The 24503-nt window shown below is 49.4% G+C and overlaps 1 protein-coding gene across 3 annotated transcripts in view; it reads right to left on the reverse strand.

Moving 5' to 3' along the window:
- The window catches only part of TRIP4 (thyroid hormone receptor interactor 4), an 83524-nt gene that overhangs the window by 24064 nt on the left and 34957 nt on the right, over positions 1-24503 (reverse strand). For 2 of the 3 annotated variants that reach the window (XM_060260199.1, XM_060260198.1), the window contains exons 10-11: positions 22197-22321; positions 15818-15909 (exon numbers count right to left, since the gene is read on the reverse strand). In XM_060260199.1, coding sequence (XP_060116182.1) covers positions 15818-15909; positions 22197-22321 — 217 coding nt within the window. The remainder of the gene's footprint in view (positions 1-15817; positions 15910-22196; positions 22322-24503) is intronic. The other variant, XM_060260200.1, reaches the window with a different exon arrangement.

A 24503-nucleotide genomic window follows, 5' to 3' on the forward strand; every position in this document is an offset into this window, starting at 1 on the left:
GATGTTTGAGAGCCACAAGATGGATGAATGGAAGGAAAATAGGTGAGGGAGAGAGTGGTGGAAAGAAAGCAACTTTGACTTTAAATGCATTCTCCAAGCTGCCAGCTGACTTGGTTTGGAGAAGTGATTTAAAGAGAGAAACGCCTTCTCCAAGCAAGCTGGGTGAGCAGTGGGGGCTTCAAGAGCCACACAGTGGCTGTGATCAAATAATGCACTTTCAATACACTTTTCCAACTGGATTATGCCAGTTCACACAGTAAAATCCAGTTGGAAAGTGCATTGAAAGTCGATTGAAAGTGCATTATTTAGTGTGTGTGATCACAGCCAGTATCACATGTGGCTCCCGAGCCTCAGTTTGGCCATTCCTGCTCCAAAGGAACAGATCCCATTGGCAAACTGTTTTTACCATCAGAAAGGTCCTAAGGTTCAAATGAGATCTACCTTTCTCTGTACAAACCTCTCTGATCCACAGCAAGCTCTCCATCCCAACCCAGCTCTGCCGTTCTGTTTCCTTCCCCTCATTGAGGCCCGGAGACTGCTCCGTCACACAAAAGGCACCATCGAATTACTGAATTTGCAAACCCAAGGTGTGAAAGAAGCCATGCGCTTACAGCGTTTGAGGAAAGATTTGGACTCGCGCATGGAAGACAGCTCCATCAAGAGCTACAAGCCATGACAGCTACACAGGGTTTCCACGCTCAGAGGTGTCCCGCCACCAATGACCAGCCGCTGGGAACAGGGGCTTTCTATCTGCTTCGTAATCAACGTTCCCGCTGAGCTCTAGAGTCTTGCGAGCAAAAATTCTACTTCATGAGCTCCTGGCATTAAAATGGTGAGCGACTGCATACATTAGTTTGCTCCGCGTCCATTTTTCCTGAGCTAGGACAAAAATGTGTGAGCCGGAGGCAAGCCCCCCCCCGCCCCCCATGAGCAACATACGTTAACTCAGCTTAGAGGGAACATTCTTGCAAGATTCCACACAGAGAGCGCTTCTGCTTTCCTGGCTCCTTACATGGTCATTCTAGAAGTTTGGCGGGTCGAGCATCAGTTGTAAGGGGTGTTACTGCAACTCACATAGAGTATCGGCTTTGCAGGCAGAAGGTCCCGGCTTTCGTTTCCAGCACCTCCAGTTTCAATAGGATCAAGTAGGTAGGTGAGGTTAAAGACCTCTAACCAAGCTGCTGCCAGTCACAGCAGACCAGACTGACCCCGAGCGAGAGACTGTCGGACTCAGCGGGCGGCCGCATTGTGTGACCATTCGGTCTGGCCCAGACGACTTTGCAAAGACAGCGATCCGCTAAAGGTGGACCAATGCAGGCTTCTAGCCGGCAAGCTCCACAACATGGGGACGGCAGAGCTGTGAGGACCCGGAAACTGCTCCACGGTGCTCCTAGGGAACTGCTCCAACAGCTGTTTTGGACACTCCTTGGATTTCTCACTGTTGTCAGAAGGGCTGGCCCTAGACTGTCTGGCACCCTAGGCAAGGCTACTTTCTGACAGCGCCTTCCCCACCCCCGGCACTGATGATGTCACCGAGTCACATGGAGGGACCCAATTTGTCACCCCCAGGAGGCCAGCGCCCTAGGCGATCACCTAGTTTGCCCAGTCCCTGCAGCTGTGTGCAGAGAGGGTGATTCAGTGTGAAGAAGCGGAGTTTATAACATCGTGTCAGTGCAAATGTAGGAGGCTGCTCCGGGAGCACACCTCCCGTGCATTGATTCTGAATGAACTATGCCTGGGGTCTCCAGCCTTTTGGAGCCTGCAGGTACCTGTGGAATGTGTCAATGCAGGGTGACGGGCAGAGCCACAAAATGGCTTCCGCCAGGGTTTTGTGTTTTTTTTAGCAGGGACTCCTTCACATATTAGGCCACACAGCCCTGATGTAGCCAATCCTCCAAGAGCTTACAGGGCTCATCTTACAGGGCCTACTGCAAGCTCCAGGAGGATTGGCTAGTATAGGGCCTACTGTAAGCTCCAGGAGGACTGGCTACATCAGGGATGTGTGGCGGCTTAATATGCAAAGGAGTTCCTGCTACAAAAAAAAAAAAGCCCCGGCTACTGCAAAATGGCTTCCTCCAGGGCAGCAGAACCAGACACGTCACGGCTGCCCCAGCGTACCTTCAGCCACAGAAGGAAGATCCTTTTTAAAAATCTGCACAGGCAAATCTCCTACAGCCAATCAGAAGCCTTGCTGGGCAGAAGTTCCATGCGGCCCCGCACAGTTCCAAAAAACACTAAGCAGGCACCACTGCACTCATGGGCACCACGGGGTGGGTGGGTACCTGATCTACGCTTCTGCAGACAAATATTGAGGCCAGGAATACCCATCGGCTGGGATGCTCTTTTTTCCGGGAGCGCTTGGGACAAACTGTTGCTTCGTCCCGATGCACCCCACCTTCCCCCCATACATACACCTTGAGAGCCAGTTTGGTGTAGTGGTTAAGTGTGCAGACTCTTATCTGGGAGAACCAGGTTTGATTCCCCACTCCTCCTCTTGCAGCTGCTGGAATGGCCTTGGGTTAGCCATAGCTATCGCAGGAGTTGTCCTTGAAAGGGCAGCTGCTGTGAGAGCCCTCTCAGCCCCACCCACCTCACAGGGTGTCTGTTGTGGGGGGAGAAGATATAGGAGAATGTAAGCCGCTTTGAGTCTCTGATTCAAAGAGAAGGGCGGGGTACAAATCTGCAGTCTTCTTCTTCCCCCCTTTGTGCATGAGCTGGCTCAAAGCTTCCGGTTCAGTATCGAATCAGGAAATGACCCCTGGTCCCCACAATACCCTCATGAAAGGAGTGGGAGATGTCATAAGTCACCTGACCTTTGCGGCATCCTCACTGTCCTTCCTTTCCCTTCTGTCGTGCCTCTAAAAGAACTGAAGCTGTCAGGGCTAACATTGCAGGTAATTAATTACTAAGTAGGTATTCCCCCCCACCTTTTCCCTGCAGGAAATCACAGCGAGGAAAGAGCTCTTGAGCCAAATGGAACATCAAACGCATTGGCTTTTTTCCCTGGCAAGTAGGTCAAGGGCTGAAGCTGGCAGAGACGGTGACAGCGCTTCCTTATCAGCAGCAAGGGCCTCCGGAAGAAGCAGAACTGGGCCTTCCGAGTTAGGAGGGGGAACCTTGGGACAACCTCGCTCACCTTCCCTGTCACTTCAAAGCACCTCCTGGCAGTGACGGAAGCCTTTTGCAGGGCACGAGGGTGTGATTCTCTTTCTTGCAATGCGAAGTGAAGGTGAGAGATCCCTGGCCTTCTGAGATACAGGCGCCACGTGGGAAAGGATTTCTCATTGTCACATGACTTTGATTGCGGGCATGGAAGCCTCGTTCTGCCATCTGCCCGGACAGCAAGGCAATACGTCTACTGATTTCCCTGGTGGACTGGGCCTGGAGAGGCTAAAGCAGGGGTGGCCAAACTGTGGCTTTTTCACACACATTGTGTGGCTCTCAAAGCCCCCACCGCCCCATTGGCTGGCTTGGAGAAGGGATTCGTATCTTTAAATCATTTCTCCATGGCAAGCCAGACAGCAGCTTGGGGAATGCACTTAAAGTTCAAGTTGCTTTCTCTCTCCCTCTCCCTCCTATTTGCCTTCCTTCTGGAATGGCCTTGGGTTAGCCATAGCTATCACAAGAGTTGTCCTTGAAAGATGATGATATTGGATTTATATCCCCCCCCCTCCACTCCGAAGAGTCTCAGAGTGGCTCACAATCTCCTTTACCTTCCTCCCCCATAACAGACACCCTGTGAGGTGGGTGGGGCTGAGAGGGCTCTCACAGCAGCTGCCCTTTCAAGGACAACCTCTGCCAGAGCTATGGCTGACCCAAGGCCATTCCAGCAGGTGCAAGTGGAGGAGTGGGGAATCAAACCTGGTTCTCCCAGATTAAAAGTCCGCACACTTAACCACTACACCAAACTGGCTCTCACACTTAACCGCTACACCAAAGAGCAGCTGCTGTGAGAGCCCTCTCAGCTCCACCCACCTCACAGGGTGTCTGTTATGGGGGGAGAAGATATAGGAGATTGTAAGCCTGAGTCTCTGATTCATGGAGAAGGGCATGGCATAAATCTACAGTCTTCTATACATCCATCTTGCAGCTCTCAAGCATCTGACGTTCCTGTCTTGCAGCTCTCAAACATCTGACATTTGTTCTACGTGGCTCTTCAGTTAAGCAAGTTTGGCCACCCCTGAGCTAAAGTGAAGCCTGGCTGCAGCTGATCCAACCAAGGCCAGTCCTGGATTTTGTCCACTAGCAAAGAGAGCAGGAGAGCAACCAGGATCAGTCGCTCCTAAATGTTGCTGCCCAGGAAATGAACAACCGCTGGTAGGAAACATCCCGCCACTCAGTCGGCCCCTGCCTGGAGAAGCAATCATTGTTTGCCTCTGCGGTTAAGAAGACTGTCTCGCGCTACGTACCAACAGTTCCTAAGAATCTATGCTCCGTTGCTCTGCATCTCACTACCAATGCCAGAATTGTGTTCACGAGGCACTGGGAACAGGCGGCTGCCCCTACAGTCCAAGAATGGGCACAAAAAGGTTTAGGGACTTTGAGACAGGGGGTTGGACTAGATGACCGTGGAAGTCCCTTCCGACTCTATGAGATGGACAGCTTTGGGGAATGGGAAAGATGCATGACAAATTGAGCTACTTTGGAAACCAATTATGCAAAAGGTATGTCAGCTTGTAATGGTTGGGTATGTGTAACCGTTGTCTGTTTAACATCTTTTTTTTTACTTCAAACTCCACCACCACCCCACCCCTTGCAAGAGCTGCCTGCTTTCTGACTGACTGACTACCAGAAATGGGGGGAGGAGGAAGAACTGCTCCCATGCTGTTAAATGCCTGCCAAACTGCTTCTCCAACTGTTGCTGGCAAGCAGCTACTAACTTTGAAAGCCCATGGACTAGGCCATATCCAGTAAATTTTGAAACTGTACTGAAACTGCTATATTATTTACTGTTGTTTTTAATTGATGTTTTTACAATTTTAATGCGACATGTTGTAATTTCCTATGTTGTAACCCACTCTGAGCCCGTTCGTGAGGAAGGAAGGAAGAACAGAAGGAAGGTTTTACACCCTGCCCTTCACTACCTGAAGGAGCTTTGGAGTGGCCTGCAATCACCTTCCCTTCCTCTCCCCCCAATAGACACCCTGTGAGGTAGGTGGGGTTGAGAGAGCTCTGAGAGAACAGCTCTGAGAGGACTTGCCCAAGATCACCTAGCCAGCTGCATGTGGAGAAGGAGTAGGGAATCAAACCCGGCCCCCCAGATTACAGTCCTCCACTCTTAACCTCTACACCAAACTGGCTCATAAGAACATAAGAGAAGCCATGTTGGATCAGGCCAACGGCCCATCCAGTCCAACACTGTGTCACACAGTGGCAAAAAATGTTATATATACACACACACTGTGGCTAACAGCCACTGATGGACCTGTGCTCTATATTTTTATCTAAACATATCTCCACATATCTCACTGGCTCATGGCCTCTGCCTATCTCCCTGCCATCCTGGCTTTCCATGGAGGAGCTGAGTGGCGTACATGATTCTGCCTTCTCCTGTTCTACATCCACAGCAACTCTAGGCGGCGGGTCAGGTGAAGGAAGAGTGACTGGCCCAAGGTCAGCCAGTGGGCTTCATAGCTAAGCAGGGATGTGACCCCAAGGTGCCCCGCCTCCAGCCCTAGCATGATGCTCTGATCATGACAACATACTGACGTGGAGGCCAAAGTGGCAAGGCCAAACAGAGCAGGAGGGAGGGAGGGGCAAGCCTTCCAGGTAGCCCAATGACACAGAGAGCGCACAGCAGAACCAGTTATCACAGTGGCCCTCTGGGATCACTGCCCACCCCCAAGATGCCTATCCCAAGGCTGATGTGTGCATTTGTGCGCGTGCGTATGTGTGTACTAAGGGCCATCAAGTCACTTCCCAACGTATGACGACCCTATGAATTAATGGCCCCCAAACCGCCTATTGCTAACGGCCATTATTATTGCTATTGTTATTGTTAACAGGCAGCTGCTGTGAGAGCCCTCTCAGCCCCACCCACTTCACAGGGTGTCTGTTGTGGGGGGAGAAGATATAGGACACTGGAAGCCGCTCTGAGTCTCTGATTCAGAGAGAAGGGCGGGGTAGAAATCTGCAATCATCTTCTTCTTCCTCCTCTTCCTCCAAGTGTCAAAGCTCCCTTCAGCAGATGTGTGTGTGAAGTGCTGTCAAATCCCTTCTGACTCAGGGGCAACTCGATGAATTAACGACCTTCAAAAACGACCTCTTGCTCAGATCTCACAAAACTGTGTGGGCCCTCATGGCTTCAATCCATCTCTTGTTGGGTCACTTCCTTTTCCTGCTGCCCTCCACTTTCCACAGCGTTACTATCTTTTCCGGCGACTCCTGTCTTCTCATATGTGACCAAATTACCTCAGTTTAGCCATTTTGGCTTCAAAGGAGAATTCAGGCTTGATCTGAGGAGAACCCACTGATTTGTCTTCTTGGCACTCCATGGCACTCCATAAAACTCTCCTCCATTACCACATTTCAAAGGAATCAACTTTCTTCCTGTCAGCTTTCTTTATTGCCCAACTTTCCCACCCATCCATAGTAATGGGGAACACTATGGTATGAGTTATTTTGCCTGTGGCATTTTTTCCTGTTATGAACTTTCTCACAGTCCAACTCCACCGCCCCCTCTTCTATCCAGATGTTGCCAGAAGTTTGCTCATGTCTGTCGCTCACGCCGCTCTGGAGATGGGACTTCCCTGGTTCTCTCAGGGAGATTTTAGACAGGCTACCCCTCATATGTAGGAGGGGGAGACAAGAGAGGAGGCGGCCTCCTCTTTACTTTCCAGCTTTTTGTATTTTTCTGTAAAACCTTGCAGATTTTTTTTTAATCCATGCAGGAGGCCACACCAGTCACTATTAGATATATGACAAAACCTGACCTACTTTACACCGTTGAGGAAGGATTAACGAGGTCATGCTCATGAGGCACTTTAAAGCACTACATAAAAGTGCTATAAATAATGTCATTATGCTTCATTGTTCCTATCTGGACAAAGAGCAGCCTAAATAGCCCAGGTCAGCCTGATTCAAAACTTGGATGCTAAGCACGGCTGAACCTTGGCTACTACTCAAATGGTAGACCACCAAGGAAATTCAGGGTTCCTACACAGGGGAAAGCAATGGCAAAGAACTTCTGCTCACCTCTTGACTCAAAAACCCCACAATGGGGTCGCAAGAAATCTGCTGGACCTCAGGGGCATGCTCTACCTTTTTATCTGGGCAAAAGGCTTATCTCACCCACCTCCTTGGACATGTGGGCACCTTTGGAATTCTGAGACAGGGTGGTGGGTGCAGCCACAAAATGGCGGCTGTGGGAGGTGGAGCCAGCCGCAAAATGGCTGCCAAACCTTATTTTCAGTCACAGTGAAGACTCTTGTCTGGTGGGGGCAGCTGCAGCCAAAGGCATTTTTTTTTAATCTGCAGAGGCAATCAAATCTCCAATGGCCAATCAGAAGCCTTGCTGGGCAAAAGCTCCACCCACTTCTATAGACATACGGTGGGCACCGGGAAAGGTGTCAGTGGGCACCATGACACCCATGGGCACCATGTTAGGGATTCCTTGACTAATCTGCATCTGTGTGTGTGTGTGTGCGTGCAATGGAAGACTCCTGGCTCTGGGGGTGAATAAATAGCTGATGAGCAACACTGTAAGCAGGAATCTGTTTCAGCTCTTCCTCAAGTCACCACATGACCATTGTTCATTTGCAGCATTATTAAGCACTGAGCACCTTAAGGGAGAAAGCAGGCTTTCAGAAGTCTGTGGAAAGGAGCCAGATCTCCAAGGTCTGCGCTGCTGTTCTGCAGTGCTGTGGCTGAGATGGGATGTCTGCATTTTGGAGGCTAAGAACCAGCAAAATGAGGCTTGAGACAAGAGCCGCATTAGAATAAACCTCAGATGTTTGAGAGCTGCAAGACAGGGACGCCAGATGTTTGAGAGAGGAAGGAAGGAAGGAAGGAAGGAAGGAAGGAAGGAAGGAAGGAAGGAAGGAAGGAAGGAAGGAAGGAAGGAAGGAAGGAAGGAAGGAAGGAAGGAAGGAAGGAAGGAAGGGAGGGAGGGAGGGAGGGAGGGAAAGAAAGCAACTTTAAATGCATTTTCCAAGTTGGCTTGGCAAAATGATTTAAAGAAAGAAATGCCTTCTCCAAACCAGCCGACCAGGGCCGGTGCTAGGCTTTCTGGCCCCTTATGTGAATCACCCACTAGCGCCCCCCCCCCATTATTAAAAATATAGGGAAATTGAAGAGTGCCAAAGTTGAAACTTTTCACATTTTTAATTTACTGATTTTTAATTTTAATTTTTCCAAAAAAATGTGATGCTATAAAAAAAAAAGTGAGAAGAAATGCTTGCTGGCCATTGGGGGGAGGAGGGTGGCTTGGCTTTGTTGAGGGCAGCTTGGTGATGGGAAAAGACAAGGAGCCAGAGTCATGCATCAGGGAGGGGGCGCCCTAGGCAACTGCCTACTTTGCCAACTCCCACGCACCGGCCCTGCAGCCGATGGGGCAGCAGGAGCTTCGAGAGCTACATTATGTGTGTGCAAGAGCCACATGTGGCTTCCGAGCTGCAGTCTAACCAGGCCTGAGGCTTAAAACCAGCAAAATGTGCCACCCAGAACAAGAAAACTCCATTCTCACATTCAAAGGAACATCCGTCTGTGCAATTAACTGCCATGAAGAGACCTCCAGATTGGCCAGGCCTGGAAAAAAAATGCTAAAAAGTCTCGCTTCCCACTGTGACGAAGCAGAACCTCCTGCACGCTGCTCTCCAAGCGCCAGTCCCAGCTGTGGATTGGACCTCCCCTCCCCCTCGGCCCCAAGTTCCTGACCCCAGAGGTTTGGTTATTGGCACAGCCACCCAGGATCCAAGCTCAGACTTGAGGAGGCTGATGCTTAAACCCTAACTATTCTGATCCAACTAGCAAGGACAAGAGAGTGAGTCAGAATAATCAGGGTTATTATTATCTTCCTGCAGAAATTCAGTCAAGAGAACCGAAGCAATACTGACTCCTGGGTGTGGGGTACATTATGTGCCATCAAGTTGTTTCCGGCTTATGGCGACCTTACGGATTAATAACCTCCGAAACATCTTGCAAACTGACATATTGGCTCTTATACTGTCTGAGATTTCTTTCTGAAGGAAGGCAGAAGGTTGGACCCAGCCAGCTTTTCTGCCAGTGAAAAAGGAAGGAGAGGTCCCTTTTTTAACCACCCAAAAAGGTTTTGCTGGGGATCATGGGACTAGCATGGACCAAAGTCACATGGAACCTGAAGAGGCAGCAGCAAAGAAGAAAAGTGAGCTAGATTGGGGAGGGACGGTGGCTTAGTGGTAGAGCATCTGCTTGGGAAGCAGAAGGTCCCAGGTTCAATCCCTGGCATCTCCACTAAAAAACGGTCCAGGCAAATAGGTGTGAAAAACCTCAGCTTAAGACCCTGGAGAGCCGCTGCCAGTATGAGTAGACAATACTGACTCTGATGGATCGAGGATCTGATTCAGTATATGGCAGCTTCATATGTTCATAGATTGAGTGAAAAGAAGAATTTGGGTGAAACTGGGCTAGACTGAGTGAAACCCTTAAGCTTTCTTTAAAAAAAGAAAAGGTAAAGGTAGTTCCCTGTTCAAACACCAGTCATTTCCATCTCTGGTGTGACGTTGCAGCACAACATTTTCACAGAAGACTTTTTTATGGGGTGCTTTGCCATTGCCTTCCCCAGTCCTCTGCACTTCCATCCCGCCCCCACCCCCCCCAGCAAACCTTGAGCTGCCGCCAGGATCAAACTCAGGTCGTGAGCAGAGGGCTGCGACTGCAGTACTGCAGCTTTACCACTCTGCGCCACGGGGCTCCTTACTTCCTTACAGGGACTCAACGCCTTCTCCCTTTTAGGCCAGCTTTTTAATCAGTCCTGTTTTATGCAAGTATTTTTCTTTGACTTGCCAACACTGTAACTTATCGGCACACATAAACTTTGAATTATTCAGATTTTAATATATTCTGGATTTTTTTTAAAAAAAAAAACACGTTTGTAAGCTACCGTGATTTTAAAGGAAGGTGGGACACAAATGGCCAAATGAACGAATAAGATGCTGGCCGGCGTGCAGCTCAATGATAGCGTTGGATGAAAACGGAAAAAAAGAAAAGAAAAAGCCAAGAACCGATTGTCATCCCTTTTGATATGAAAGGCTGTTAAAGGCCTAGCCTGAAATATGCGAGGGAGGAACGGTGTAAAACCACAGCTGCTAATAGTTATGGATGTGGTAATCAAAAATGGCTTTGCTAAGGGGGGGGGGGAAGGGGAGAGAGAGAGAGAGAGCTCCGACTGCCTCCACTGCTGAGGTTACAAACCGCAGTCTTGAGCTGCCGAAGGAACGCAGGCAGCTTCTTCCCCGGAGGCTGTCAAGAGCTTCTATCTGCTGCTCGCAGATAACAGAACCTGCCGGGGAGTGTTTTTGGGAAGCTTTGAAAGGGAGACACAGAAACATCTCAGCCGAGCGATTCCGTTTCCCCTTTCATCTCCCCACTTGCGCTGGCTTCCCCTCTCCCGCTGCAGCGGCCTCTTCAGGAAACCAGGCGCGGGCAGGACTCAGCTGGTAGCAGGAGTGATGGAGATGGCCTTGGGGGCATCCTGGGGGTGGGGGGAGTGTGTGCAAGATGAGCTGCCTCCTCCTACACATCTCCCCCCCCCCAAGCAAACAATTTGACAGGACAGTTCCTGGCCTGCCTACGGATTACCTCTGTGCCTGCATAGGGTGAGATTTAACCCAAAGGAGGGATCCACTGTTACATCGAGGGCTGCAGCTATATCAGGCTGCCCCACCCTCCAGATATGCTGTGTACACACAGCTGTGACTTGATGGCACTGACCACTAACAATACACCCCTTCCCCGGTGAACCCCACTGAATCTGACCCTTTGGCCCATCAAGATCACACATGAAGCTACTGCCTTCTGTTGAATTCGACCCAAGGCCAATCAAGATCATACAGGAAGCTTCCTTATACTGAATCAGACCCTCGGTCCATCAAAGTCAGTATTGCCTACTCAGGTCGGCAGCCGCTCTCCAGGGAGATGAAGCCAAAAGGGGAAGCAGATGCTCTACCACCGAGCCACCGTCCCTCCCCAATCTAGCCCAGTTTTCTTCTTTGCTGCTGCCTCTTCCGGTTCCTTGTGACTTTGGTCCACGCTAGTCCCATGATCTGTGTTAATGGCGCTGGCAACAGACAGTTTACTAGGTACCTTTTTAAAGGCAATTAAGCCAGTTTTTGAACATGGGCCAAGCTCGCTCATGTACATTCGGCACTGAAGAACTGAGCACTGTAGTGCTTAAAGAGCTTTTTGATATTTATAAACGGCAGCTGTGCAAACACATACATACATGCTGGCGTATGCCAGAAAGCAAACTGGAACAGAGGCATTTCTGTTTCCCAGTCTATACAGCGAGGCACAGAAATGCATGTAAGAAAGCCAAGCAATTTGCTTTATATAGAGCAAGGATGCAGTTTTTAACTTAGGAAGCACGTAAGGCCTTTTGAGAAATCCAAGAGACGCAGAGCAGCAGGGAGGGCCACACTGCCCCTGACCGAATCCAGCAGCTTAATCCTGGAGTGGCTTAAAGATGCAGCGGTTCCAAAGGGGGATTTCGCATCATTACAGACTTCCCATGCACAAGGCAGGCCTTCGCCCGAGAAGGAGGGCGCAGCTGACCGGCTTGATCTTGACATTCAATTTCTTCAGCAGGAACGGCCTGCTGATAGGCAAGATGTCAGGCGGCTTTGATTTGACACTCAGTTCCAGCGATGTGTGTTAAGCTAATAGCTTTGCTTAAAAAAAAAAAAAAAAAGCCATATCCCGGCTCCTCGAGAAGGGACCGTTTACGTTCTATTAATCTCTTCACCAGTTCTGAGATTCACAAACGACTGGTGCTTGCACAGGGGACTACCTTTACCTTTAATATTGTGTGTGAGAAAGAAACAATTCCATAAATAAGGAGAAGAGTACAGTACTCTTGCACAGTAGCTGGAACTTCTGGGTCATCAAAGAGCCAGTGTGGTGTAGTGGTTAAGTGCGCGGACTCTTATCTGGGAGAACCGGGTTTGATTCCCCACTCCTCCATTTGCAGCTGCTGGAATGGCCTTGGGTCAGCCATAGCTCTCGCAAGAGTTGTCCTTGAAAGGACAGCTTTTGGGAGAGCTCTTTCATTCCCACCTACCTTCAAAGAGCCAGTGTGGTGTAGTGGTTAAGTGCGCAGACTCTTATCTGGGAGAACTGGGTTTCATTCCCCGCTCCTCCACCTCCAGCTGCTGGAATGGCCTTGAGTCAACCATAGCTCTCGCAGAGCTCTCCTTGAAAGGGCATTAATATAGCACTTTTAGTATTATTGTAATGATTGTTTCAGGAGCCCTGTAGCGCAAAGCAGTAAAACTGCAGTACTGCAGTCCAAGTTCTGCTCACGACCTGAGTTTGATCCTGGCAGAAGCTGGGTTCAGGTAACCAGCTCAAGCTTAACCCAGCCTTCCCTCCTTCTAAGGTCAGTAAAATGAGTCCCCAGCTTGCTGAGGGTAACGTGTAGATGACTGGGGAAGGCAACAGAGGGACGGTGGCTCAGTGGTAGAGCATCTGCTTGGTAAGCAGAAGGTCCCAAGTTCAATCCCTGGCATCTCCAAAAAGGGTCCAGGCAAGTAGGCGTGAAAATCCTCAGCTTGAGACCCTGGAGAGCCGCTGCCAGTCTGAGAAGACAATACTGACTTTGATGGACCAAGGGTCTGATTCAGTATAAGGCAGCTTCATATGTTCAACGGTAAACCACCCCGTAAAAAGTCTGCCATGAAAACGTCATGATGTGATGTTACCCCATGAGTCGGTAATGACTCAGTGCCAGCTCAGGGGACTATCTTTACCTTTTAATGATTGTTTAATCGTTTTTAATGCTTAATTGGCTTCAATGTTTCAGTTTGCCTACCGGCCTTGTTTGCTGCCCTGAGCCTGCTGCAACCGGGAAGGCGGGACATAAATGGAAACAAATAATACATAAATAAATCGGTGGGAAGTGCCAAGTTGCACTTAATTCATGGCACCCCTGTAGGGTTTTCAAGGCCCGAGATGATCAGGGGTGATTTGCACTGCCTGCCTTTGCATCACACCTTCGGATGTCCTTGGTGGTCTCCCATCCAAATAGTAGCCCGGGCTGACCCTGCTTAGCTTCTGAGATCTCCTGAGACTGAGCTAACCTGGGCAACAATATGCCCCAGGCTAGCCTAATCTCATCAGATCTTAGAAGCTAAACAGACTCAGCTCTGGATGGGAGATCCCAAGGAAGTCCAGGGTTGCTAATCTGAGGCAGGCGATGGCAAACCACCTTTGAATGTCTCTCAGCTTGAAAACCCTACAGGGTTGCCATGAGTGACCAGAGACTTGACGGCACTTACCACTACCAATACACCCCTTCCCTGGTGAACCATGATACCCGGGTAGGAATACTAAGATGGGGCAAAGCTTTTCTGCCTGAGGGGGGACTGCTGAGCCCCAGAAGAAGGGTCACAGCTAGTCTTCCTTCTAAGTTGAGTTAGTGTGAGCTAGCTCATGGTTTTTTAGCCTCCAGCTCACACATTTTTGCCTTAGCTCAGGGAAAATGGTCCCAGGGGACACTAATTTACATGGTAGCACCCAACTTCAATGCCAGTAGCTCAGGAAGTAGAATTTCTGCTCACAATACTCCACGGCTTAGAGGGAGTACTGGTCATAGCAACACATTACAGTCGGAGCTGCTGCATTTCAATACCTTGTATCAAAGCAATCTTTTTAAAACAACAACAACCACCTGGCACAGATTTGGAGTGGATGCACGATCCTGTACGAGAAGGGATCCCTGTATTCACAGCCCTTGTGGGAGGAACCATTCTGAGATCCCTGAATTACTCAGAAGCAACAAGCAAAACACACTGTGTGAGAACACAACCTCTTCCTCCCTGCTCCCCAAACAGACACAAACTCCCTTCAACCTCAGTCGCTCAGAAGTGAGGCAAGGGACAGATGGGGCTGGCAAATCCAAAGCGCAAACGCCAAACTTCCCTAGGCAGAAACTGAGCTACCCGCTAGGGCAGGGGGTGTGTCTGGAGCAGCGTTCCCTCTAAGCTGAGTTAGTGTGAACTAGCTCACAATTTTTGAGCCTCCAGCTCACGCGTTTTCGTCTCGGCTCAGGAAAAATGGCCCCAGAGCAAACTAACTTATGCAGGGGCTGACAACTTTAATGCCAGGAGCTCCCAAAGTAGAATTTTTGCTCACAAGACCCCACAGCTTAGAGGGAACACTGGTCTGGAGTATGTCGCAGATTTGGATATCACAGTGCTGTGAAACGGAGGACTCTGCTCCTAAAAGGAATGCTCCCTAACAGGGGGCACAGGAAGGCTTTTACCTGTTCTAAGGAAACTGCCCTCCCTGCCCTGGCCCAGCCCAGCTGCTTCTGTACATCAATAACCAACCGGTTGCCAAGAGCTTTGCTCAGAAAGGGATTTCCCTGCCTGGTTTTGTTAAAACAGACAAAACAGATAAAGTTGCATGCAAGGCTTAAAAAAAAAGTCTGGAAAATCCCCTTTCTTGTCTTATTAGAACACACAAATCATTTTCCAGAATCAGCCCAAGAAGAGCCCCGGCTATCTTCTGCCCCAACGGGCCATTGTGGTGCAGGGGTTAAGAGGATCTGGGAGACTCAGGTTCAAATCTCCCCTCTGCCACACAAGACTGCTGGGTGACCTTGGGTCGGTCACGCACTGTCAGCCTAACCTACCTCGCAGGGTTGTTGTGACGATAAAACAGAGAGGAAGAGAATGATACATAAGCCGCTTTGGGTTCCCACTGGGGAGAGTGGCAGGGTATAAACGAAGTAGCTAAGTAAGCAGCATGTAGAAGATTTCTCTCTTCCATTTAAAGCTGGGGTTGAGGTCTCTAAGGGAGGCAATCAGCAGCATGGGCCTGATCCAGTTGGAAGTACAGGAGGCTGCTTGGTGCAGCAGGATTCGAAGAGCAACAGGCTTACCTGGGGGGGAAACCCAGTTGCCCTCCCCAGCCCCTTGGGACAGATTCCTCCCCAATATATAGACTGCAGCATCCTCCTGTTCTCTCCAGAGACGTGAAGAGCCTTTTGCTCCATTCATATACAGTGGGGGAAACCTGCTATCTAAGAACAGAAGAGAAGCCATGTTGGATCAGGCCAATGGTCCATCCAGTCCGACACTCTCTGTCACACAGTGGCCAAAACCCAGGTGCTATCAAGAAGTTCATCAGTGGGGCCGGAACTCCAGAAACCCTCCCACTGCTGCCTCCCCGCAAAGCACCAAGAAGACAGAGCATCACTGCCCCAAATACAAGAACAGAAGAGAAGCCATGTTGGCTCAGGCCAATGGCTCATCCAGTCAAACACTCTGTGTCACACAGTGGCCAAAAAACCCCAGGGGCTGTTAGGAGGTCCACTAGTGGGAAATCCTTGGGGAAAGGAAAGAAACAGCCACAGCCCCACCAGACCCCTGTTTTGGGCCATTTGCTCTTGGCCTTCCACTGTTTCCCCGCACTCAAAACTCCCCTTCCTCCTTGTTCCACTCGCTTCTGGGAAGACTTCGACAAGGAGAGCGGAATTTCACTGCCCTCTCCTCCTGAACACAGCAAAACGTTCGGTCTCTCAAACGCTTGGCATTTGTATTTGCCGAGGACAGCGAAGACTTGTTCATTCGCCATCCCCATTGATCCCTGAACCCAGCCGTGCCTTTTGCTCATCACTCACCTGCTCCCGGAATTGCTCTTGCGACAAGCAGTCAATCAAGTCCACGCAGCCCAGCAGGCAGCCGGAGGGATAATCTTTGGGAAATTCCAAATCTGTGGCAAGCGGGGAGAGAAAATTGTTAGGCAAGCGCCAGCATGTGACCCCGGGGCCCTGCCATTCTCCGCATGGTCTTGATTAGCCTTCTGCTGCCTCCCACATGCTCTCGCCACAGGCCCTTTTGCTCCTCCGCATCGTGGCTCTGAACGAAAACAGACACTGGCTCGGGAAAAGATTGCCCAGCCGCCAGTTATGTCCTCTCCAGCATCCCCCCCCCTCCCATCTCACTCCCGCAGCCTGGATAGCCCTTCTGCTGCGTGACCCGAAGCCCCCGAGTCTCTCTGAGCCCTTTCATTAACGGGCCTCCGACTTGTGCATGATCAGCCCTGGGTTAAAGGAACCGCTCAGCAAAAGATTAAGTACTGCATTCAGTCCTCAAAGAAGAAATACTCAAGAGCGTGCCTTGAGAAGAAGAAGATGAAGAAGATATTGGATTAATATCCCGCCGTCCACTCCGAAGAGTCTCAGAGCGGCTCACAATCTCCGTTACCTTCCTTCCCCACAACAGACACCCTGTGAGGTGGGTGGGGCTGGAGAGGGCTCTCACAGCAGCTGCCCTTTCAAGGACAACCTCTGCCAGAGTTATGGCTGCCCCAAGGCCATGCTAGCAGGTGCAAGTGGAGGAGTGGGGAATCAAACCTGGTTCTCCCAGATAAGAGTCCGCACACTTAAACTGGCTCTCCAGTTTGGTGTAGTGGTTAAGTGCACAGACTCTTATTTGGGAGAACCAGGTTTGATTCCCCACTCCTCCACTTGCTCCTGCTGGAATGGCCTTCAGGCAGCCATAGCTCGGGCAGAGCTGTTCTTGAAATGGCAGATTCTGGGAGAGCTCTCTCAGCCCCACCCACCTCACAGGGTGTTTGTTGTGGGGGAGGAAGATAAAGAAGGAGGAAGATTGTGAGCCGCTCTGAGACTCTGAGATTCAGAGTGCAGGGTGGGATATAAATCCAATATCATCTTCTTCTTCCTATTCAGAGCACATTTTATGCAACCCAGACTGTGGGTTCAGATTAGCATTTAAGTCCTTGCAGGAGTTCCCACGTTTGGTCAAAAATGAGATGGCAAGGAAAATTACAAATCAAAAAGCAGGTAAAGCTTAAAGACCAGACCAGGATGGGGTAGGGAAGGCCCGAAGCAGTCCAGGTCTGTTTGAACCTTTCCCCATGCATGTAAGAATCAAACCCTTGTATTTACAACATGCACACAGCATACAAATCTCGAGAAAGCCCCGTTCCGCGCCAGACTCCGTGTTGCAATCAGTTTATTGTGTAGAATTCACACTAGATCAAAGGGCTACAGCTCAGTTCAGACCCCAACCACAGTTTATCCTGATCTGCAGGGCTTTTTTGGTAGTAGGAACTCCTTTGCATATTAGACCACACATCTCTGATGTAGCCAGCCACTCCTTCTGGAGCCTACAGTAGGCCCTGTACTAAGAGCCCTGTAAGCTCTTAGAAGATTGGCTACATCAGGGGTGTGTGGCCTAATATGCAAAGGAGCCTCTGCTAGAACTCTATCTCTGGGCCCTGTACTAAGAGCCCTGTAAGCTCTTGGAGGATTGGCTACATCAGGGAGGTGTGGCCTAATATGCAAAGGAGCCCCTGCTAGAATTCTATCTCTGGGCCCTGTACTAAGAGCCCTGTAAGCTCTTAGAAGATTGGCTCCATCAGGGGTATGTGGCCTAATATGCAAAGGAGTTCCCGCTACAAAACAAACCCTACTGATCTGGATAGCCCAGGCTAACCCAATCTTGTTGTATCTTGGAAGCTAAGCAGGGTCAACTCCAGTTAGTATTTGGATGGGAGACCTTGAAGGAATACCAGGGTCATGGCGCAGAGATAGGCAATGAAGGATAAGTCTATCAATGGCTACTAGCCATGGTGACTGAGGGGGACCTACACATTCAAAGGCACTAGGCCTCTGAACCCCAGAGGCAGAAGGCAACATGAAGGGAAGGCCTCAGACTCTCTGCCCTGTTGTTGACCCCCCAAAGGAACTGGCTGGCCACTGTGTGAGACAGGATGCTGGACTAGATGGGCCACTGGTCTGATCCAGCAGGGCTTTTCTGATGTTCTTAGGAAGGTCTCAGCCTCTATGCCCACAACAACAGTAACATTAAAACTTTTAAAACATTACATCAAATAAAAAAAAAACTAGATAGTAATTTAAAGCTCGTGCTATACTGGTTCTATTTCAGTTTGTTGGAATTCTGATATAGCTAGGTGTAAGAGTTCCAGGTATACTAACTCCTGGCCCATAACAGCTGGAAAGCAATTTGGCAGGGAGTTCGAGGAGGAACCAGACAGTATTAGCTGTCCGCAGCCTCAACTAAAAGCCTGGCAGAATAGCTCCATTTTTACAGGCCCTGCAGGCGTCCAAAACTATGTGACAGAACCTACATCTTAGTCTGCTTTCCCTTACTCCAGCCTCAAGCAGTGTTCCCTCTAAGCTGAGTTAGCGTGAACTAGCTCACAGATTTTTAGCCTCCAGCTCACACATTCTTGTCTTATCTCAGGAAGGATGGCCCCAGAGCACATTAATTTATGCAGGAGCTCACCACTTTCATGCCAGTAGCTCACAAAGTAGAATTTTTGCTCACAAGACTCTGCAGCTTAGAGGGAACATTGGCCCCAAGTAGTATTACCACGGCCTTTTAGGCAGGGGGTAGTTTCAGAGGTTAGTCGTGCAATAGAACAGGTCTGCAATAGAACGGTTAGATCTGAGTCCCAGAGACCAACAAGAGTTTCAGGGTATTTGCTTTTGAGAGTCAAAGTGCCCTCTGTCAGACATCCTGACCTCTGCTTAAGGTGATAGCTGCATGAGCAGAGGATGGATGGACAGACAGGCAGACATCCTGAAACTTTTAATGGTCTCTATGGAGCTCTGCTCACGACCTGAGAAGACTGCAGACTTTTACCCCGCCCTTCTCTTTGAATCAAAGACTCAGAGTGGTTTATAATCTCCTATATCTTCTCCCTCCACAGCAGACACCCTGTGAGGTGGGTGGGGCTGAGAGAGCTCTTACAGCAGCTGTCTTTTTCAAGGAAAACTCCTGCGAGAGCTATGGCTAACCCAAGGCCATTCCGGCAGCTGCAAGTGGAGGAGTGGGGAATCCCACCCAACTGGCTCTCTTGTGGGAGGGAAAGTGTAGATGACCAGGAAGGCAATGGCAAACCACCCCATAAAAAGTCTGTCAAGAAAACATAATGATGTGACTTCACCCCATGGGTTGGTAACGACTCAGTGCTTGCACAGGGGACTACCTTTACCTTTTACCACTTTACGGTGCTACTGGATTATGTTTCCAAATTAAATACACCAGATAGTGACGCCAACACAATCCCTTCAACCCAATGCCTGTGTCTGCTTCGAAGAGCATCATCTGTGGCAAGGGTCAGCAGCCTTTTATAATCAGAGAGGCAAACCTTAAAATCCAGAGCAAGGGATCCCCAAAGAGCAAGAAAGCCCAAGAGCATATTGCTTTGCTCTGCTGATACCTGATATGCCGATAAATAACCCATGAAGTTTCCATACCCTACACAACCAGCAGTTGCGAGTCCTTTATTTAGAAGTGGCGCCCGTGAGGTCTTGCAACAAGTCATAAATATACCCCAGGAGCACTCTGTGCTATTGCTTTAATCAGGGTTTGTTTTGTAGCAGGAACTCCTCCGCATATTAGGCCACACACCCCTGATGTAACCAATCCTCCAACAGCTTACAAGGCTCTTCTTACAGGGCCCACTGTAAGCTCGTGGAGGATTGGCTACATCAGGGAGCTGTGGCCTAATATGCAAAGGAGTTCCTGCTACAAGAAAAGTCCTGGTTTTAATGCTTTGGCAAAAACCCATGGATGGTTTACACTTGGATTACTCAAAACCCCTCACCTCTGTCATTTCCCTTTCTGTAAAACATCTTTATGATGCCCTTTAGCGCCACAAATCTCTCTGCTTGTCCTTCCCTTTGCATACAGCATCACACCAGCCTTACTGTAAAGATTTCATTTTCCTTTGTAAAAGAGCCATATTTGATTTTGCACGGAGTCAGAGGGTGAACTCTGCCACCACTGGGCATCAAAAGAGCCCTGTGTGAAACAATGGTGATGTCAGGGGGCGTGGCCTAATATGCAAATGAGTTCCTGCTGGGCTTTTTCTACCAAAAATTTTTAGCCCTGTAAACTCCTCATTGGTGGGTGAAGAAAGCTCACTTTTTCTGCGAGCCCCTGAGCGAGAGGGGAAGGGCAAGCCCCCTGGCTCAGATTTCAAGACAGGCTCAAAAGTCCAGTCTCAGGTGGGAAAGAGAGTAACCTGGCCCACTGGGACTCCTTCAGACAGTTCTGTCTAGGGAACAGAGGAACGGGTTAGCTATTATGTGAGTGATTTGCAGAGGGGCACAAGATAATCATTTCCTGGGAGGAGCTCTTAGAAGCTCTGTTGCTTTTAGATTCTTATAGAGGCCGTTTATGCGAGAGATTTACATAAACGGCCATGAGATTTATATAAGACACCGGCTGCACTGTGTTGTTATTATTAACAACATTGTCATCAAGCTGCAGCTGACTTATGGTGAGGTTTTCAAGGCAAGAGACGTTCAGAGCTGGTTTGCCATTGCCTGCCTCCACGTCACGACCCTGGTGTTCCTTGGTGGTCTCTCTTTCAAAGTACTAACCAGGGTCAACCCTGCTTAACTTCTGAGATCTGATGAGATCAGGCTGGCCTGGGCCACCCAGGTCCGGGTGAGTGTGTTATAAAGGTGAAGGCAGTCCCCTGTGCAAGCACCAGTCGTTTCCGACCCACGGGGTGATGTCGCATCATGATGTTTTCATGGCAGACTTTTTACGGGGTGGTTTGCCACTGCCTTCCCCAGTCGTCTACATTTTTCCTCCCAGCAAGCTGGGGACTCATTTGACCCACCTCGGAAGAATGGAAGGCTGAGTCAACCTTAAGCCAACTACCTGAATCCAGCTTCTGCTGGGATCGAACTCAGGTTGTGAGCAGAGGGCTCCGACTGCAGTACTGCAGCTTTGACACTCTGCACCACAGGGCTCCCAAGTGCTTTAATCAAGGCTTTTTTTGTAGCAGGAGCTCCTTTGCATCTTAGGCCACACACCCCTGATGTAGCCCATCCTCCAAGAGCTTACAGGGCTCTTATTCCAGGGCCTACTGTAAGCTTCAGGAGGATTGGCTACATCAGGGAGGTGTGGCCTAATATGCAAAGGAGTTCCTGCTACAAAAAAAAAAAACCCTGATCTTCAAACAGCAGATCAGAGTAAGGGCTGCAATGACCAAAACGCACGTGACTTTTGTTTCCCAGGACTTCAGTCAGACGGAAGCCTCCCAGCCTTACTGTTTTCCCTTTGACAACAGCCTTCCAGCGGCCACACCTCCCTGATGTAGCCAATCCTTCATACGGATATGAAGCAAGGCAGGGAGGAGCAGACATATGCCTGCCCTCATGGCTCGGAGGTGGCAGTGGGGAAGAAACCCTGGAACAGAATTCTCAACCTATTTCCTTGTGCGCTTATTTCTAACAGATGTTTCGTTGCCTAATGCGGATCAGATGTTGGAAGCGGCATCTTCTGAAGTGGTAAAGCAGCAGTACTGCAGTACTGAGGTCTCAACTCTCTGCTCACGACCTGAGTTCGATCCCCGGCGGAAGCTGGGTTTTAGGTAGCCGGCTTGAGGTTGACTCAGCCTTCCGAGGTCGGTAAAATGAGTACCCAGTTTGCTAGGGGGAAAGTGTAAAAGACTGAGGAAGGCAATGGCAAACCACCCCATAAAAAGTCTGCCGTGAAAACGTTGTGAAAGCAACCTCACCCCAGAGTCGGAAACGACTGGTGCTTGCACAGGGGACCTTTCCTTTCCAATGGTCACGCAAGGGTAGAGAGCGCAGGGTGAGTACAAGGAGCAGGGAAAGGGAGCATCAGGAGAAGCCAACGAGTTGCAATCATTCCAAAAGAGCAGCCCCGCCAATCCTGCACTTCCTGCATTTCGTGACCCTTTGACCCTGCTGCTTACAACTTCCTCTGGCCCCTTTGTAACCCTCACACTTACACAGGTCAGTCAAGAGCAAGGACCCCACTAAATGCACCCGACGAAACGGGCTCTAGTCCACAAACCGGGACAGATTTGCAGTCGTTCTTTCCAGCGGTTGTCTCTCCGAGCTGCAGCCTAGAAAGGACTTTTATTTCCCCCACACACACACACACACATACACACCAGCCTCTTAGAAAGAGCACCACTTGGGTAAAGGAGTCTGCGGGCCAAAGGCCTGAAGAGGGTTTCACCTTTCCGAAGCAGGACTTTGTAGTTGACCTCCACTTCGGAGATCTCCTGAAGAGAAGGTCTTTTGGCGGTTGCTGCTATCCACAGCCGGCCCCTCAGTGCTGTGTACCAAGTTCTGCCTTCTACCCTAGAGAAAGAGAAAGAGAGAGAGAGAGAGAGCAGGAGAGGCTCAGAAACAAGTTCAGTCACCAGGATTCTGCTTACAACTCAGGGTTTGAGAAAATGTTTCAGCCGCAATCCCAGTGTCCAGGCTATATGCTTCAGAGAAGTACCCTTCACCAAGGCTAAAGCTTTCCTGCAGTCGAAGGAACCATCCTCCAACTTTGAAAAGACTCCATTGCCAACTCGCTAAATATGGAGGGAGGTTCTTTAGGCTGGAGGAAGGCAAGAGAAGAGTGGGCAGAATACAGGCCGGCAACATTAAAGAAGGCGGTGCTACAAGGTGCTCCAAACTAGCCAGAAGCGGGGCTATTTCTTGTAGCAGGAACTCCTTTGCATATTAGGCCGCACCCCGCTGATGTAGCCAATCCTCCTGGAGCTTCCAGTAGGCCCTGGAATAAGAGCCCTGTAAGTTCTTGGAGGATTGGCTACATCAGGGGTATGTGGCCTAAAATGCGAAGGAGTTCCTGCTACAAAAAAAAAGCCCTGGTCAGAAGACTGATTTAAGGTCCATAGTTTTTGAAGCAGACACAGTTCCCAATTTCTTCATCCATGTAAAGCATGGCCGTGTCTCATTTTTCCAGTTGCTAAGAACACCTGAAACAAACTTTGGAGGGTGGTTTCAAAAAAGCGGACGTTATCTGAATTCCACCTCCCCCGCCCACGAAGTCTTGCCATTTTGAATTCAATATTCTAGATCAGCAGTCGGTTATAATTTGCAAATCAAGGATGCCTGGGAAAAGCTGTGACACCCTCCCCCTCCCCTCCCGCCACCCACACAGCGATGAAGGAAGGCAGAGCGGGATGGACCATCAGCCCTAGACTCGAAGCTCTCAAACATCCGACGTTCATGACTTGTGGCTCTCGAACATCTGGCGTTTATTCTATGTGGCTCTTATGTTAAGCAAGTTTAGTCACCCCTGTTGTAGGGCGAAAATTCGCTCATTGTGTGCCTGGCAAAGTGAGCGGAACCCAAACAAAGCCAATAATACAACGGATCTCTTAAAAATGATACAAACAAAGTGGTTTTATAGCAGGGCTAGAACAGTCAGACATCTTTGAGAGGGATGGTGGCTCAGTGGTAGAGCATGTGCTTGGTAAGCAGAAGGTCCCAGGTTCAATCCCCGGCATCTCCAACTAAAAAGGGTCCAGGCAAATAGGCGTGAAAAAGCTCAGCTTGAGACCCTGGAGAGCCGCTGCCAGTCTGAGTAGACAATACTGACTTTGATGGACCAAAGAGGGTCTGATTCAGTATAAGGCAGCTTCATATGTTCATATGAATACATATATAGTAAAATACAGCAGGAGTCCAGCAACACCTTAAGAGAGTCCAGCAGCACCAGCATTTATTGCAGCCTGACACACAGCCCTTGTATTCCAAAACATTCTCTTTTCTGCCTAAGAATAGAGGAAAACAGTGACCTCTAGTGCTTCGTACCGGTGATTCTCTTTTCAAGGCCAACAAACCAGCAATCGTGGGTCCAAATAAGCATTGGAAACACATTAGAATAATAACCTGTTCGAAAATAAATAGGTTGGGGGGGGGGGGTTTGAGGCATTTTCTTCAGTAGGGCACACAGAATCTTCTGCATAACTTGGTACACCACAAGAGAACGAGAGCTAAAGTTGCAAATGGGGACCGAGATATACCTTTTTGCCCCCTTTCTTTAATCTTTGCTAGAGCATTTAATCTGTTGCGTTGTATCTGATGATTTTTAAGAAGACTGTGCATTGCCTCGAGTGCTGTGTAAATGGAAAGTGTCTAAGAGGTTGCACAAAGCCAGTGAGATACAATTCACATCCTTAGGCCTCCATTGGCAGGTGGCAAAAATAATTATTTTGGGGTAGGGGCGGGCTTCTAGAAGAGCTGCCGCTTTTAGGTAAATTGCAAACCATTCCTTCGATCATGCTATCCATGTAAGATACCTGCTGCATTGAGTGTGTTTATACATGCGTTTTAATACATCACCAACTATGGGTCAGATCCAGGCATTTATGCAAACATTTCCTGTGCAGCATGAGCCAATTGTATCTTTGCACAGAACCGGCTGTTAAGTCATAGACAGCTTGTGATAAGCCTGTGGGGTTTTCAAGGCAATAACAGAGGTGGTTTGCCTCTGTGTTGTGATCCTGAACTTCCTTGAGAGAGC

The sequence above is a fragment of the Heteronotia binoei genome, chromosome 19 (assembly GCF_032191835.1).
Source record: "Heteronotia binoei isolate CCM8104 ecotype False Entrance Well chromosome 19, APGP_CSIRO_Hbin_v1, whole genome shotgun sequence".
In the NCBI taxonomy this organism is placed as follows: Eukaryota; Metazoa; Chordata; class Lepidosauria; order Squamata; family Gekkonidae; genus Heteronotia; species Heteronotia binoei.